This window comes from Plutella xylostella, chromosome 14 (genome assembly GCF_932276165.1).
Source record: "Plutella xylostella chromosome 14, ilPluXylo3.1, whole genome shotgun sequence".
Lineage (NCBI taxonomy): Eukaryota > Metazoa > Arthropoda > Insecta > Lepidoptera > Plutellidae > Plutella > Plutella xylostella.
In genome coordinates this window covers 8,644,242-8,660,905 of record NC_063994.1, presented here as the reverse complement: position 1 = coordinate 8,660,905, position 16,664 = coordinate 8,644,242, and the positions used below count along the sequence as shown (strand labels likewise).

The 16,664-nt window shown below is 40.3% G+C and overlaps 1 protein-coding gene across 1 annotated transcript; it reads left to right on the top strand.

Moving 5' to 3' along the window:
* Window positions 1-6,580: 6,580 nt before the first annotated feature.
* LOC119693740 (putative nuclease HARBI1) lies at window positions 6,581-7,984 on the top strand. The gene is made up of 2 exons (XM_038118074.2): window positions 6,581-7,015; window positions 7,106-7,984. Exons 1-2 carry the CDS (start codon window positions 6,813-6,815, stop codon window positions 7,608-7,610), a joined length of 708 nt encoding a protein of 235 aa, XP_037974002.2. The 5' UTR covers window positions 6,581-6,812; the 3' UTR covers window positions 7,611-7,984.
* Window positions 7,985-16,664: the final 8,680 nt, after the last annotated feature.

The following is a 16,664-nucleotide window of genomic DNA, read 5'->3' as shown; positions in this document are numbered from 1 at the left end:
ATGGAAAAAACATGCCTTCCATAACGAATTAGATTTGTCTCAAAACGTTGTACCGGTTAAAAGTATTTAACCGGTACTCCAATATTTCCAAATTTAAAAAAGATTATCTGGCTTTTACCTGTGTTGCTTTTTCGAATGCATGCGTCAAACGATTTTTTTCTCTATTAAAATTAATGAAATGTGAAAACTGAGTACAATCAGAAAAAAAAGATTCAACTCCAGGTCAGCCATCTTTCTTGTCAGGCAAACGCGCGCTCCGCCGATAAAAAATCGAAAACCGACCTAATATTTTAAAATCGTGAGTGATTTAAGTACTCGGGGTCGAGTGCGGGCGAATGGTTGGGCCTCGGGGGCCTGGGCATTCAGTTGCCCTCGACTCTGAGCTTGTCCTCGGCCACCGAGGAATATATGTGTGCTGGGGCGGGACGACGACCGGGCTACCACACCAACATAAAATTTATTAAATATGATAATATTAAATATATTTATGATGTGTATTTTTTTTATTAATTAATAAATTTTTCAAGGGGATATAACCTACTCTTCAATCTTTGAATGAGCATGAAACATTAATATTTCAAAGTCGGGTGCTTCAAATACTAACGGATATCGTCCGGCCTTCAATTCATCGATATACTACTCTGTGTAAAAAGTATCGAGACTGGATCAATAACACAAAATGTTTGTTATTCATCCAAATTTATTTTATTACCTACAAAGTATGCTCTTTTAGAATCGATACACATATGCCAACAAATTATCCAATCATCACAATTTTTTATACGCTGTTTCCAGAGTTGTGTTTAGTACTCGCGGCGATTTATCTGGGGGCACGGCAGTGCCCCCACCAAGTCGAGCAAAAAAGCGGCACGGCCGTACCATCCTTTTCTCGAAGCAATTCAGGCCATTTTCGACCCCCTGTAACTTCGTTGTGGATAAAACTAGAGGACTGAATTTTCACTAACCATGCAAGCATTGTAAAGACACGGTATAATTTCATTCAATTTGAACCAGTAGTTTAAGAATTATAACGGGTCAAAGTTTCTTAATTTTGTCACTGACTCACTCACTCACTCACACACTCACCGATCATAAAAAATCTAAGGCACTTCTAGCAGACCTAGAAGCTTCAAATTTGGAATATAAGTAGTGTTTGGTGTGGTATCAAGGGAAAACTAAAATATTTGGGGGCACGGTAGTGTATATTTTTCCAACTCGAGTATTTTTTTTCAATTTTGGTGCAGTTTTCTAGATAGGTACATAACTGCTTAAATAATTTCATAATCACATATCTGGGGGCACGGCAGTGCCCCCACCAAGTAAATATAGGCGCACGGTAGTGCCCCTGCCAAATCGAACAAAAAATTCCCGTCAAGCAAAAAAAAGCGTCAAGAAAAGACTTGGTTTTTTTGACAAGTATTGTTTTTGATGGGATCCTTATTGTCTTGTATCGATTGTTAGGGTCAATTTATACTGGGGCAGAGTCGAAGCGCTGCGAAGCGTCAAATTCTTCACAACTAAAGCAAAGCCGCACGAATGGTTGGTTGCGTTGATGGCGCGTAGACGAATCGCGAAGAATGCGCGCGACTTTTTAAAATCTCAGTAGCAATGTGTGCGTTATGCTGTGGAGTTAATGTTGTATTTGTAATGTTCAGTATTGAATAGACGCTTCGATGCGCTTCGACTCTGTACTAGTATAAATTGACCCTTAGGGTACGTTCAGATGACGGGCGTTGAACGCGCGTTTTGATAACGTGCGTTTACAACTACATAACAACTATTCAGGGCCGTACACATGCTAACGCGCGTTTTATTAATACGCGCGTTGAACGCTGCACTAGCGCCGACTGTTGTCAGCGCGCGTCATTGAGATCATTGGTTTTCCATACTTCCGTTCAGTTGAGCGCGCGCTTTCGACGCGGAAGGAGGGTTCATCGGGTCGTCAAGAAATCGTCCGAAATGGAAACCGAAGCTTTTAATACAGAATTATTTATAGATGAAATAGAGAAACGTCCTGCGATATAGGACATGACAAGTAGCAATTATTCTGATAGGAATTTAAAGAGACGGGCTTGGGAAGAACTCGTCCTCATATTCTGTGAAGGAGATGGCAGTGAAGAAAAGAAGAAATTATTATGTGAGTACATATATTTATTTACATCAGTTTGTATTACAAATTAAATGTTGTGATCCAGCCAATCAAGTTTTCCTAGAAATAATTAGTTAAATTTTCTCGAACATTATCCGCCTGTCGCACAGCACGCCCAGTATAATGTGAGGCTAGATTTTCCAGTTGTGGAGTATACAGTGTATCGTCAAAATTGTAGCCATCCCTCATTCTAACATAGTTATGAAGTGTACATATAGCTTTTACAATCTTTTCTGCAAAACACATGTTAACATCTAATGGCCTATGTAAAATACGCCATTTATTGCACATTATGCCAAAATTACATTCAACATAGCGGCGTGCTAATGTCAAACGATTATTAAATATTTTTTTAGTATAGGTTAGTGACCTTCCGCCGTAGGGCCGCATTAAATTCTCCATCATACCAAAAGCTTCATCAGCCTCTATCACATATGGCAACACTGTCGGTCTATTTTTTATTAACAATGTCTTTGGATCAGAAAGGTCTAATGACCTTTCAGTCAGCTTTTTGTACAATGAAGAATTCTTGAATATACCCGAGTCACTATTTTTACCGTACGCACCAATGTCAACCCATACAAAACAATAGTTTGCATCCGCTAGCGCCATTAAAACTAGCGAAAAAAAATGTTTATAGTTATAATACATGGAACCCGTGTGTTCAGGCTGTATTAACCGTATATGTTTTCCGTCCAAGGCTCCCAAACAATTGGGAAACTTTGAGTGCTTTTCAAATATCTCCGATATTTCATTCCATTTTTCTTTCGTTGGTTCACTCATAACAATGGGTTTCAATTTTCTCCAAATAGTTTCAGATACATGTGGTATTATAGTTGCCACAGTAGATTTGCCAATTCTATAATCGTAGCTTAATGTCCCAAGTGAACATCCCGTGGCCAAATATCTGAAAAAAAAACACAAACTATTACTGAAATCTGTCTTTTTTCAGCGTCATCTCTGCAAAAGAAATGGAAGAGTTTACGAGATAATTATATGAGAGAGGTCAAGAAAATGAAGACTGTTAAATCTGGATCAGGAGCTTCCAAAACATCACATATTCATTTTAATAAGACTACAATTTCCACAGCCATCTATAGCCGACAAACATACAGAAAATAGTTTCAATACAGAAAATGAATCAGCTTCGTCAGAAGTTGCTGAAGTAGAAGGAAGTTCTGCCTTTAAGAGTCCTAAATCTACTCCAAGAAAAAAACAAAAAATAAGTCCTGCTGACGAAAGGTTTGCAAGCATATTAGAGCAGAGTTGAGTACAGAAAAATGTTTCGCACCCAAAAGAAGATAAGCAATAATAAAGATGACGATGAAGATAAGCTGTTTTGTTTGTCACTCGTTAAAGAGATTAAAAAGATCCCGGAATATAAACGGCTTCAGACATAAATTGGTATTAATAATTTAATCTTGCAAAACCAAAATGTCTTTCAAGGAATGCAACATCAGACATTTGAAAATCAAAATTATCGTAACCCTGTACCACCACGAAGAAATTATTTGTCACAAGAGCAGCGTAATCAAGACTTTCAATAGCATGATTTTAGATCACAGCAATCTGGTGTGCCAAATAACTAAGCGCATTACGGATATACTACAGCAATGGGATCTCAATCGCCAGTAACACACACTCCTTCGCCAGCACCAACCAATACCAGCAACGAATCGGAGTTAGATTTATTCTGTGAGTAACAACTTATTGTATTTTCTTTAAAAAATCTTTCCTAAACAATTTTGATTTGATTTAATTTATAGATATGTTCATTAATATCAAGTTCCTATGTAAAGATATGTTGATTAATAAAAAAATACGTATATAGATATGTTGATTAATAAAAAATACGTATATAGATATGTTGATTAATAAAAGATACGTATATATGTATGTCTATTAATAAAAAACTTACCTCAATGTAATTATGAGTTTTTCTTCTGGTGAAATGGTATATCGCACAGCGTTTTCATCTGCTACGAGTTCCACGTTTATGAGAGCCAGTAAGTCATCAAATGACTTGATGGACATTCTGAAGTAGTTAAAAAATTTGGGTCCGTATTGCCTTAATTTAGGATACAAGATTATGTAGTGGCTTTCAGTCAGCCTGGTTGACAAAATTGGATGAACCCAATATCTCAGTCTTCTGTTGCCTCGTTTCAACCGTCGGTATAATATCACCGTTAAAACAGTTTCTACGTCCATCTTCGACAAATGAACTCTGCTGACTGAACCATGGTGGTCGCGCCAACGCGCGTTGAACGCCTGGCAAGCGCGTATCATGTGAACACTGAACAAAAGTTTAGCGCGCCTTCAACGCGCGTTCAACGCCCGCCATCTGAACGTACCCTTAGTCTTAAGTCATGTTGACTGTTTTCTTCGACTAAAGTGGTGTTGTGCACTCGAAATTCTTGCCAGAAAGTCAAACGGTAAGTAAAGAATATTATTTGCTGGTTATGTGGGATTTAATAGAGCAAATTCAACGAAGAAGGCCAGATTTGTGAAAAAAAATTAAAAAAAGATTTTGCACCACGATACTGCGCCTTCGCACAGGGATCATCATAGTGAATGAAATTTTGAGCTAATACTTAACAAATACCATCGAGCATCCACCATATTCACCAGATATGCCTGCAGCTCACAGCTCTAGCTTCTTAAACTCAAATTACGAAGTCGTGGCACTGTTTTCAATCGATACAAGATAATAAGGAAAAACGCCGCGAGTACTGAACACAACTCTGGAAACAGCGTATAAAAAATTGTGATGATTGGATAATTTGTTGGCATATGTGTATCGATTTTAAAAGAGCATACTTTGAAGGTAATAAAATAAATTTGGATGAATAACAAACATTTTGTGTTTTATTGATCCAGTCCCGATACTTTTTATACAGAATGTACACCTCACGGCTATGCTCAAGATTATCAACATCAGGGCTATAATCAAAGATATTCTACTCAGAGATACGATAGCACTTTTCAGAGTGGCTACTCCTGGATGTTCGACTACTGAACAGAGGACTGATATTTTATTTTTTTCATTCTATGTTATTGATCCCAGTGATGTATATCCATGTGATGTGATGCCAACACTCAAATTAAAACAGGAATGCCCTACAAGGTGGAATTCATATAATGACATGCTAGATCGCATATAAAAAATAAAAGATGCAGTAATAAGCACCTTGGCATTAATACGTATACTATTTATCCATGCAGATTATTTCCCAAGTAATGAGCCGTTTTCCTTGACAGCTGTCAGTTGAGCTTTTGGGTAAGAGGATAGATGGCGTGAAAACGCAGTGTATCAACTGTCAAAAATTACATAGAGAGCAAAGAGTACTAAACTCAGAATAAGAACTCAAACTCAAACTATCTCAAAAGAGTCACTATATCAAGTGCACTAACTCTACAGTATCAAGGGAGGAGGAGCAGATAGCTCAACTACAACTCAATTAATACAGGAGAAACACAAGGAAACTGAGAAAACTTGAAAAGAACGGCTGTACGCACAATCGCACTGAACGCTGAAGCAACAGTGACATCGACATCATAGAGAAAATAATACTACAATTCTACCTACCTACGTCACTTTCACATTTCGTTAGCCTCACAGAATAACATATTGTGATCTGAGTGTGTTCTGAGGGTTTGAAAGTTGGTACAACCCCAGACAACGCCATCTATTTCTCCAAAAAGGAACTTTTTTTTTTTTTTAACAAACGCCTCATTGAAATCTAAACATTTTTTTTCTCAATCAGGTCAATTTTCAACGTGCGATAGTTTTGAGCATATCCATCTAGACATAGTCGGACCTTTACCAACGTCACCTGACAAGTATAGGTATTGTGTAACTATTATAATAGATAGAACATCGGGTTGGCCGGAAGCTTTTGCAGTCCGAAAGTCCCCAACTAAAGTTACGACTGATCAAGGAAGACAGATGGAAAGTGGGATCTTTACTGAATTAATGAAATATTTAGGTGTTCAGAAAATACGCACGACGCCGTACCATCCTCGAGATTAACGGAGCAGTAAAAATATGGCACCGATCTCTGAAAGCTTCCTTAAGGGCTAAACTTATTAGCTCGGGTAGAAGTTGGGTGGACGAACTAGCAATACAGGTTACGAGCTGTACCGCGTAGCGATACGAATGTTAGCGCAGCGGAAATGGTGTATGGTATGGACGGTATGGTACAACATTGAGATTACCGGGAGATTTCTACGACCATACTGTCAAAAGCAACAGCGGTTTGGAGTTCGAAAATAATTTAAGGGCGGATTCGACCAACGTCGAGTAACTTTTTACTCGAGAGTAAACTACCAGTTACTCGCGAGTAAGCAGATTTTGCATTCTACCAAACCCGAAACCAAGATAAGTAGCTTATCCCAAGAATAAAAAGTTATACCGCCAAAATTTACCGAGTAACGAGCTTATCCGAGAGTAATTTTGTAATGGCGGCGGCACATCAGCTGATTAGAAAACCGTCATATGACATTTCATACTATTATAATAGTTATAATCTGTAATTTCTATTGCACAGTTTGAAACATAGAGTACGTTGGTTTGAAAAAGTAAAGTGTCACACACTTTTCAATCTTCCTTGGTTACATTTGGAAATTTGCGATTTGTTTTATAAAATATTAACACCTCGCTACGATGCAACGATTAAGAAATATGATCGAAGATTCCGACAGTGATGATGACTATGTGCCGAGACGTCCAAGGTGGATCAAGGAAAGAGTCAATTACTTTGATGATTATGATGATCATGACTTTGCTATTAGATTTCGTTTATCCAAGGAATCCACTCTATGTTTGTTAGATAAATTAGAACACAAGTTGGAATATTCATCAGACCGGTAGGTATCTATTTATTTAAATATCTCCGAGGTACTTTTAATACTGCGCTACTATGTAGCTAACCTAACCTAAATCATTTTTTTTTACAGAAATTTCTCCATATCGCCTATAAATCAGCTGTTAGCGACCTTAAGATTCTATGCAACTAATTCGACACAGATGAGTATTGGTGACTACTGTGGTATGAGCACTCCCACTGCAAATAAAATAATACACCAAGTAACTGCTGCAATAGCTTCACTACATAATGAATTCATCAAGTTTCCTACAACGAACAGAGAAATGAGGAAAGAACAGGATGCATTTTATCGTATAGCTCGCTTTCCAAGGGCTATTGGCGCAATGGATTGCACCCATATTCGTATTGCATCTGTTCCATTAAGATTACAAGTAGGTGGTGAGCAAGCCGAACTATTCAGAAACAGAAAAGGATATTTCTCTATTAATGTGCAGACCATCAGCAACGCTAATCTAGAAATTACAGATATAGTAGCTAGATGGCCAGGATCGGCCCATGATAGCACAATATTTAATAATAGCTACATTAAAGCCCAGTTTGAATCTGGTAAGTATGGTGAGGCACTTTTGTTGTAGACGGAGGTTATGCATCAACTGCTTACATGATGCCACCAATAGAGCACCCCACACTACCAGTGGAACAACTGTATAACGAATCGCAGATTAGAACACGCAATCCTGTGGAAAGGAGCTATGGGGTCTGGAAGAGACGTTTTCCAGTATTGGCACTTGGGATGCGTATTAAGCTGGATAAAATTTTAAATGTTATTATTGCCACTGCCGTGCTTCACAACATATTGAGACGCAGAGGAGAAGAAGTTCCTCCAGATGATCCCGAAATTGATCTACCAGCACCATGGTTTGAACTTCTAAGAGATGGGCAAGTTTCCTCTGCTGATGTAGCATCACAATCCACTCGAAATCGGGGACGAGATTCATTAATATCTAATTACATTAATGTGTAATGGATAAAGCCTCGTCCTCTCAATCGAGAGGCCATGGGTTCAAATCCTGGCCTGTCCCAATGAATTCTTTCAATTGTGTTTTCAATTATGGAGTTTAAGTACAATAATACCACATGCTCTTACGGTGATGGAAAACATCGTGAGGAAACCTGCATATCTAGATTCTAGATGTGTATCCTTAAGTGCATTGAACTTATTCCAAAAACGGCTTACTTATTCCAAAATATCGCAACCTATCACGTGAGTACAAATGTGCTGCGAAAAGTGAGTGGCTCGCTTCTGAGCCAAATCTGACTACCCCTTCGGGGATTACAGTGCATAAATAATTAAATATATTTTTATGTTAAGTTATGTTTTATACAGATCTGGGGTACCTTAGGACAGCAAAATGTTTTAGAATGAATACGGTGATAATAATAAACTGATAAACATAATAATAATTTTTATTTTAATAGATTCAGTCTGACCATTTTAGTACAATAAAGGAATGTTAAATCAAGTCAAATTATAAACAATCTTGTGTCTCTTTAATAGTTTTAGATTTACGGAACCCCAAAAAGGATGAAAATCAATATTTACATTTCTCCTGTATTTTCTTTCTTTTTTTTTCTTAGCTCTAAAAGTAAAAGTTTAGTTTTAAGCTTTTCTTGTTTTAGAATTTCTTTTTTTATTTCTATATCTAACATAGCTATTGTTTTGTTCCTTTCTGACTCTTCCGTAGCCAGATCCTTCTGAAAACTTATGGCATCAATTTTTTGTTTGTGAAGCATTTCTATAGAGCTTGTTCCTGGAGCATGCAAGGGTCTTCTCCTTGACACACTTGTTTTACTTTTATTTTCTGTTTTTAACTGGACAGACACAGGAGTTTTCAGCAATTGTGGTGTATAATCACCCCAATCCTGAAATGAAATTGTTAAAAAAGATTAACAATACAAATAACAGTTCTAAAACCATACATTAATACTTTTGTAAATACATGATTATACATACTACATAAGCACTTTGTTTGCCTTGTGAGTGGTTGTTTATTTCTATCATCATCATCAGCCAACTCACGTTCACTGCTGGACATATGCCATCATCATCATGATCAGCCTGTGTCCACCCACTGAGTGTGGTCGACCACTTTGGCTGAATATTTCTTCTTCTTCTTCTTAAGTCCTTTAACTCCTAGTGGAGCATAGGGCCGCAACTACAGCTTTCCACTTCTGACGATCAGAGGCAGCAGCCACAACTTCTGGCCAGCTCATGTTGATCGACTTGATCTCCTGGGCTAATGTCCTTATCCAAGTTATTCTTGGGCGCCCTATCCTTCTTTTTCCTTGCGGGGCAAACACTAGGGCCTGCTTTGTGAGGCGACAGTCCTCCTGCCGCAACGAATGACCTATCCAGCGCCATTTTCGATCGAGGATCTCTAAATGCGTAGGTCTCTGGTTTGTGAGAGTCCAAAGGTCTTCATTTCTGATGGTTCGAGAATTTGTCGCAAGCACTTGTTTATAAAAACTTGAAGCTTGTGGGAAATATCTTTACGCACAAACCAAGTCTCGCACCCGTATAAGAGGACAGTTTTTACGTTGGAGTTAAAGATCCTGATTTTGGTGTTACGGTTGATGTTCTTGGAACGCCAGAAGTTCTTCAGTTGTCCGAACACTGCTCGTGCCTTGTTGATTCTCGCCTCGACGTCAATATCCGTGCCTCCGTTGTGATCTATCATGCTACCGAGATAGCAGAATTTTTCCACTTGTTCTATGTTCTTGCCATTAATCTGAATGGGTTCTATGTCGTCTGTGTTTATTCGCATATCTTTGGTCTTATACACGTTGACACGCATTCCATATTCGGCAGATATTGTGACTAAGTCCAAGGTCTTTTGCTGTAGATCCTCCCGGCTTGCGGATAGTAAGCATAGGTCGTCGGCATAATCAATGTCTTCGAGGTCACGGTTTGGGCGCCAAGGTATGCCTCTTTCCTTATCTTTAACCACTCTGCGCATCACTTCGTCTATTACGACAAGAAAGAGGAACGGTGACATAAGGCATCCCTGTTTAACTCCAGCAGATACATTTATAGCTTCAGACAGCTGTCCACGATGTATCACTCTGCACGTGGAGCCAACATACAAGTTTCGGACCAGATTTATAATTTTCCCTGGTACGCCCTTCTGTCGAAGTACTTTCCACATAGTATCCCATTGTATAGTGTCGAACGCTTTTTCAAAATCTAAAAACAGAGCATAGACTTCGTTTTGCATCTCTCTGCATTGTTCAATCACTATACGCAAGACATTTATTTGGTCCGTACAGGAGCGGTTTACCCGGAAGCCTCCTTGTTCATCTCTGAATTTTGGTTCCATCACCGTCGCCATACGCTGTAGCAGGATTTTCGCTAGAATTTTGGAGCACATCGGCAGTAAGCTGATTCCCCGATAGTTGTTACAGTCTGACATGCTTCCCTTTTTCGGTACTTTGACAATGTATCCCTCTTTCCATTCCCTCGGTATTTCTTCTGAATATTTATAGTTGCTAAAGTTCTAATTGCTAGTTTATCATTTCAAGGACAAGGTTTGTTTATAATTCCTCATCATTGTCATAAATAAATAAGTTTTCCCTGTGAAGCCACTAATATTCTATGAAAACCATTTGTAATGTAGCAGCTCGGCAGGAGCTGGTCTGGATCACCGGGGAGCGACCCCTGGGCGAATCGACCTGCCTGGCCTTCCCCGAGAGTAGGGGTTGGGTGCTATATTGTAATGTGATACTTACCCTTGTGACTAATGTTCCTAGTGCTTAGGGCTGGTACCTACCTAATAACTCTCAATTAATATACACCGGGAAGCGGTCTTGGGCTAGCTCAACTTGGTGCCGGGCCTCTGAAGGAATGCCTGGTCACCTGAGGGATCTACAATGACCGTGAAGCGGTCCTAACTATCCTGATCTTGGTCCTGAGGCCCCTGGAGGGAAATAACCTCGGTAGGTGTACGGGGTGAGAATTAATAATGCCGATTACTTAGTGTAACACAATTTAGGCGGCACTGGACCCGCTTTATTTACAACCAGGTTAACTTATATATCTAAGGTACTTACAGCTTATGTACTTAATATTAACACACTACACAAATGCACAAATACTTATCACGGTTATTGATATTTATATTGATCGGGCCCTGAAGGGGCCTACGCGGATGTTTCTATCTTAATAAGGGGAAGGAATACAGGGTACAGGAGGTCGGGCGAATACCGGTGGTACGTGTGGATTTGTTCCAGGATTTGTGGAGTGTACTTGTGTTGATAAGAAAGTGTGGCTGAGGGCCGGTGTGTGTTCAGCGATTGTATAGTTCGGTACACGGCCGCTTTAAACTAGGCGACCCAGGCGTCCGTGTATTCCGGGGAACCTCGATCCGCTAGTAGGCGACCCACAGCGTAGGGAGGACGGTGTTGTGAGCTTAGTATGCGTGAATAGATACTTAGATAGATATAGGTGCGGGGAAGGATCTCGGGAACGGACTGGTCACTCGTCGGAGCAGGAGGTGACGAATGGTGGTCGGGCGGCGGTCCGGCGGCTATTTATAGGCGGGTCGCCCCGCGCCCCTTGTATTCTCCGGAGTCGCCTGTGTGGTGCCCCACCTCGAGTTGCGGGCGCTCTTGTGGCTTCGGTATGTGGGTAGGTGCGGTGGATGGTTTGGTAACGGCTCGTTACATTCTCCCCCCTCAGCAGGAGAATTTTTACCTGGTAAAAATTCACAGGTTATGTAGACAAACATAAAAAATAATAAAGAGAGGTGCATGTACTGGTGCATTTGTTTACAACAGGTTCCTACTTTATCATCTGGATTCAGGATATATTTTATTTACTTAGATATTATTTCTAGCTAAATTTACAAATTGTAATATTATTAAGGTTGGTAAAAACAAGATTACAGGTAAATAGATAATGCAATACATGAGCACTTCATCCTTGCTTGGTGCAGGTAAATTCGGACGGAAACGGTATATTATATTCGGGATTCTTTGCTACATGAAAGATGTGAATATTTTGTTTTTATACAAGATATGAGCAAGGATAAAATACATGGTTAGTTTTACTTACATTGTAGGCTATATATGTATAACTTATTGTGTACTGATATACATTTTCCTGGTAATTACATTAGGTATACGGTTTCAGCTTTTCGGTTTTAGATTATTAGCATTGCAAATAAATTAAATTTAATCAGCATGTGCCCTTGCGCTGAAATTTTCTCGGTTTGACACTAGACATTGACTTGACAACAAAAATTCTAACCTGTGTACGTTCACAGAGTAACGTATCGGGCTGCGTTCAAAAATGTAACAATCTTTATTCTAAGTCTGAGCAAAATTTTTACTTGAGACTTGGATGGAAAAAGGTGGATGTTATAAGTTTAATATGTCTGTGTGTCTATTATTTACTTATATTATATTATACTACGGACGGACGGTGTAAAATATGTGCATTTGCGTTTACATTTTTACCTATTTCTATATTTTTAATATAGATTGTGGTTTTTCGGTTGTATATTTATAATTAAATTACAAATTATACATAATAAGATTCATACGGTACGGTACGGAATGACTAGGTCATAAATATACAAATGTTTTAACTTTTTACGGCTATTTGTCTTCAATCTTCATTATGTTGATGATTGAGGGTAGGTTTGGAATAATCGGTTCGTTCGGCATCGCATGAGTACCGCGGCTAGGCACATCTGGCGATGGGTGATGACGTCGTCGGTAGGTTATTACTGCTTCGGTTCGGTGGAATTTGGTTGCGGCGAGTTTGATGACGATGATTTTAGTCGTTCTTTGTACTTTTTCATATGATGAAGAACATCTTTATACATCCCGGGCCAGTAATATGTTTCGGCAATGCTTTTTAGGATTTTTCCCGTGCTTCGGTGGTCTGTTGTTGTCGGTTCATTAAGGTGTTGTTCGATAATCGACCTTCTCTTCAATGTCGGAACGCATAATTTCCACTGCGATTGTGCATTGATCTTGACCCCGTATCTCGGATTTACAATTCGTTTATGGAGTGAGCTGTTTTTTATCGTAAATGTTGGGTCATTTTCAGGTGATTGTCGGGTTTCGGTCATTTTCCTCTCGAACCATCCTTTTCGTTCCTGGATTGGAGCTGTGTCGGGATATCTTGGTGGATGTTGTTGGTTATGTTTTTTCTTTTGCTTGCGGGATTTTGACTTTCTTGGGATTTTGATTATATTATTGTCTGGTGGCGTTGATTCTGGTGCGACGACTTCGGTGACTTTCGGTGTATTTTCGGTGTTGTTGTGCCAGACTATTGTGGCTCCTGCTTTTCTTAGTAGGTCTATCCCTATGATAACTAGGTTTGGCGGTGAATAAGCTGGTAGTACGAAGAGTTCGTGTGTTAATTTTCTCTGCCGTATCTCGATTTCTGGGTCTATTTTGAGTTTCACGTCCATGACTCTGCCATCAGCGACGGTTACTCGCATCCCTGTGACTTTTTCAGTGTCGGCGTTTTTCGAGTTCTCTTCATAAATGTTTCTACTGATGTAAGATCTGGTGGAGCCTGTGTCGACTAGAGCTCGGTATGTGATGTTCCCTATTTTTACGTTTTCGAAGATTCGTTGTTCCAGTAGGTTTTCTTCGGCGGTTATGTTCGTGTCTCCGAACTTGGTTTCTCTTCTGCAGCAGTTGCGCGTTAGTCTCCCGAGGACTCCGCATTGGCTACAGAACAGTACTTGCCTGCCCCGGCATTCCTTGTGTGAGTGGCCAGCTTTGCCGCAGTTCCAACAGCATGTGGTCTTGTCGTAGTTTTCGTGTATTTTACGCGGTTCTGGTGATCTTTCAGGATTAGTTTTCGGTGTCTGGCGGTGTCGGTCTGGTCGGTGATTCCACTGTTGAGATGATGATTCTTCTGTGATCTGCTCGTACTCGGCTGCCTGTCTTATTAATTCCCCGAGGCTGGTGAAGTCTTGCTTCTTGATGTAGTACTTGTAGTTTGCGTTCATGTTTTCGTAGACTCTTTCTTCTTTTTCGGTTTTGGTCATTTTTCCGTACCTTCTCATCAGGGTTTGTATGTCGGTCAGGTAGTTGACGAAAGATTCACGGTGGTGTTGTTTTCGTGCGATGATCATCTCGAGCAGGTTTTTCTCGTATCCCGCCGGGTAGAAGAATAGTTTGAAGTCTTTCAGGAAGTCTTCCCACTTTTCCCAGCTGTCTGAGTTATTTCTGTACCATAGTAGCGGTTTACCTCTTAGTACTTTAGGTAGTACCTGGAGTAATCGGTCCTGCGGGACGTCGCCTGATGACGTCAGTTCATCCAAACGCTCGATGAACTCAACTGGGTCGCATGCGGTGTCGAACGATATATTCCATTCCCTCACGATGGATGACAGGTTCAGCTGGTTCGCGGTTCTGGTCTGGTCTTCGGATGTCATCTCGAAGGTCTCCTCCTCTTCTTCTCTGATGTGGTCGGACAGCTGCTTCCTCAGCTTGACAACGGTTAAATTTACGGTCGGTAGATTCCTTTCCCTACTTTCCCTTATTAATTCCTCTTTACTAAGGTTATAAATCCAAGAAGTTGGCATTTGATGCTGTATATTTACCTAATATAAAACGGGGCCAGTTTGTAATCGGTTACGGAAATTTAAATAAAAATGACCAACAAAAATTTACGTGCTCTTTACTTTTGAATTGTAATTTTTGTTAAACGGGGTCGGTCGGTCGGTTGTCGGTCTATTTTTAGAACAATTACGGGTAGATGGTTAACTTGAACAGTTAGTCGGTCGGTTGGTTATTTCTGGTGATTTACGATTTATTACGGGGGGCTAAATAATATTAAATATTGATGAGAATTAGTGGATTTTACGTTGGGCGCCAAATGTAATGTAGCAGCTCGGCAGGAGCTGGTCTGGATCACCGGGGAGCGACCCCTGGGCGAATCGACCTGCCTGGCCTTCCCCGAGAGTAGGGGTTGGGTGCTATATTGTAATGTGATACTTACCCTTGTGACTAATGTTCCTAGTGCTTAGGGCTGGTACCTACCTAATAACTCTCAATTAATATACACCGGGAAGCGGTCTTGGGCTAGCTCAACTTGGTGCCGGGCCTCTGAAGGAATGCCTGGTCACCTGAGGGATCTACAATGACCGTGAAGCGGTCCTAACTATCCTGATCTTGGTCCTGAGGCCCCTGGAGGGAAATAACCTCGGTAGGTGTACGGGGTGAGAATTAATAATGCCGATTACTTAGTGTAACACAATTTAGGCGGCACTGGACCCGCTTTATTTACAACCAGGTTAACTTATATATCTAAGGTACTTACAGCTTATGTACTTAATATTAACACACTACACAAATGCACAAATACTTATCACGGTTATTGATATTTATATTGATCGGGCCCTGAAGGGGCCTACGCGGATGTTTCTATCTTAATAAGGGGAAGGAATACAGGGTACAGGAGGTCGGGCGAATACCGGTGGTACGTGTGGATTTGTTCCAGGATTTGTGGAGTGTACTTGTGTTGATAAGAAAGTGTGGCTGAGGGCCGGTGTGTGTTCAGCGATTGTATAGTTCGGTACACGGCCGCTTTAAACTAGGCGACCCAGGCGTCCGTGTATTCCGGGGAACCTCGATCCGCTAGTAGGCGACCCACAGCGTAGGGAGGACGGTGTTGTGAGCTTAGTATGCGTGAATAGATACTTAGATAGATATAGGTGCGGGGAAGGATCTCGGGAACGGACTGGTCACTCGTCGGAGCAGGAGGTGACGAATGGTGGTCGGGCGGCGGTCCGGCGGCTATTTATAGGCGGGTCGCCCCGCGCCCCTTGTATTCTCCGGAGTCGCCTGTGTGGTGCCCCACCTCGAGTTGCGGGCGCTCTTGTGGCTTCGGTATGTGGGTAGGTGCGGTGGATGGTTTGGTAACGGCTCGTTACATTAGTAGAAAACTCCTGTGCGTGTGTTGCACTGGCGTTCATACTGACATCATCATCAATATTTGGACATAATTGAGTAGACACAGCTGAGTTACAATCAGTCCAATCCTAAAACAAAACTATGTTTTTCAAAGGGTACACAGATTTAAATGTAACTTAGATATTTTTATAGAGCATAAAATATGTAGATATAATATTAACTCTACAAGCCTTAATTTTAATGTTCACTGAAATTGGGTCACCATCTTCCTTTGTCACAGGAAAAGGCTTGTGAATATCAATGATTTTCTGTATATCTGTAACCAAATAAATAATAAGAAGTACCTTTTTGTAACTAATAGCAGAATTATAAATATAGGTGGATGTTATCATCTAAACTCTCACTTGACTTATCAGTACTGACCTATATTACATGAACCTGGAAGATATTCTGACCCTGAACCAGTAGCAGTAGAAGTTTGAGAATCTGCATATACTGGGACCACGCTATCCTTGTCGTAGGGATTATATAACCCTACAGCACTTGTTCCTATCAATGAAATAATTCTGGAAGAAACCGGATCTTCCTTTTTTTGTTGCGAAGGTCCGCCACCTGTGAATGAGTAGTTTAATTCATAAAAATACAGATTTCCAAAACAATGTTTTATGAGCAACTGCAATAAGTAAGAAATAAAAATCGTCCTGAAGACACCAACCTGTTTGAATTCTTTGCATTCTAGCATGGGATGTTTC

Bases quoted from the DNA above. Each gene is read 5' to 3' on its own strand.
- LOC119693740 (XM_038118074.2), top strand. From the start codon at position 6,813: ATGCAACGATTAAGAAATATGATCGAAGATTCCGACAGTGATGATGAC. The intron at 7,016-7,105 runs GTAGGTATCTAT...TTTTTTTTACAG, and splicing joins TTGGAATATTCATCAGACCG to AAATTTCTCCATATCGCCTA.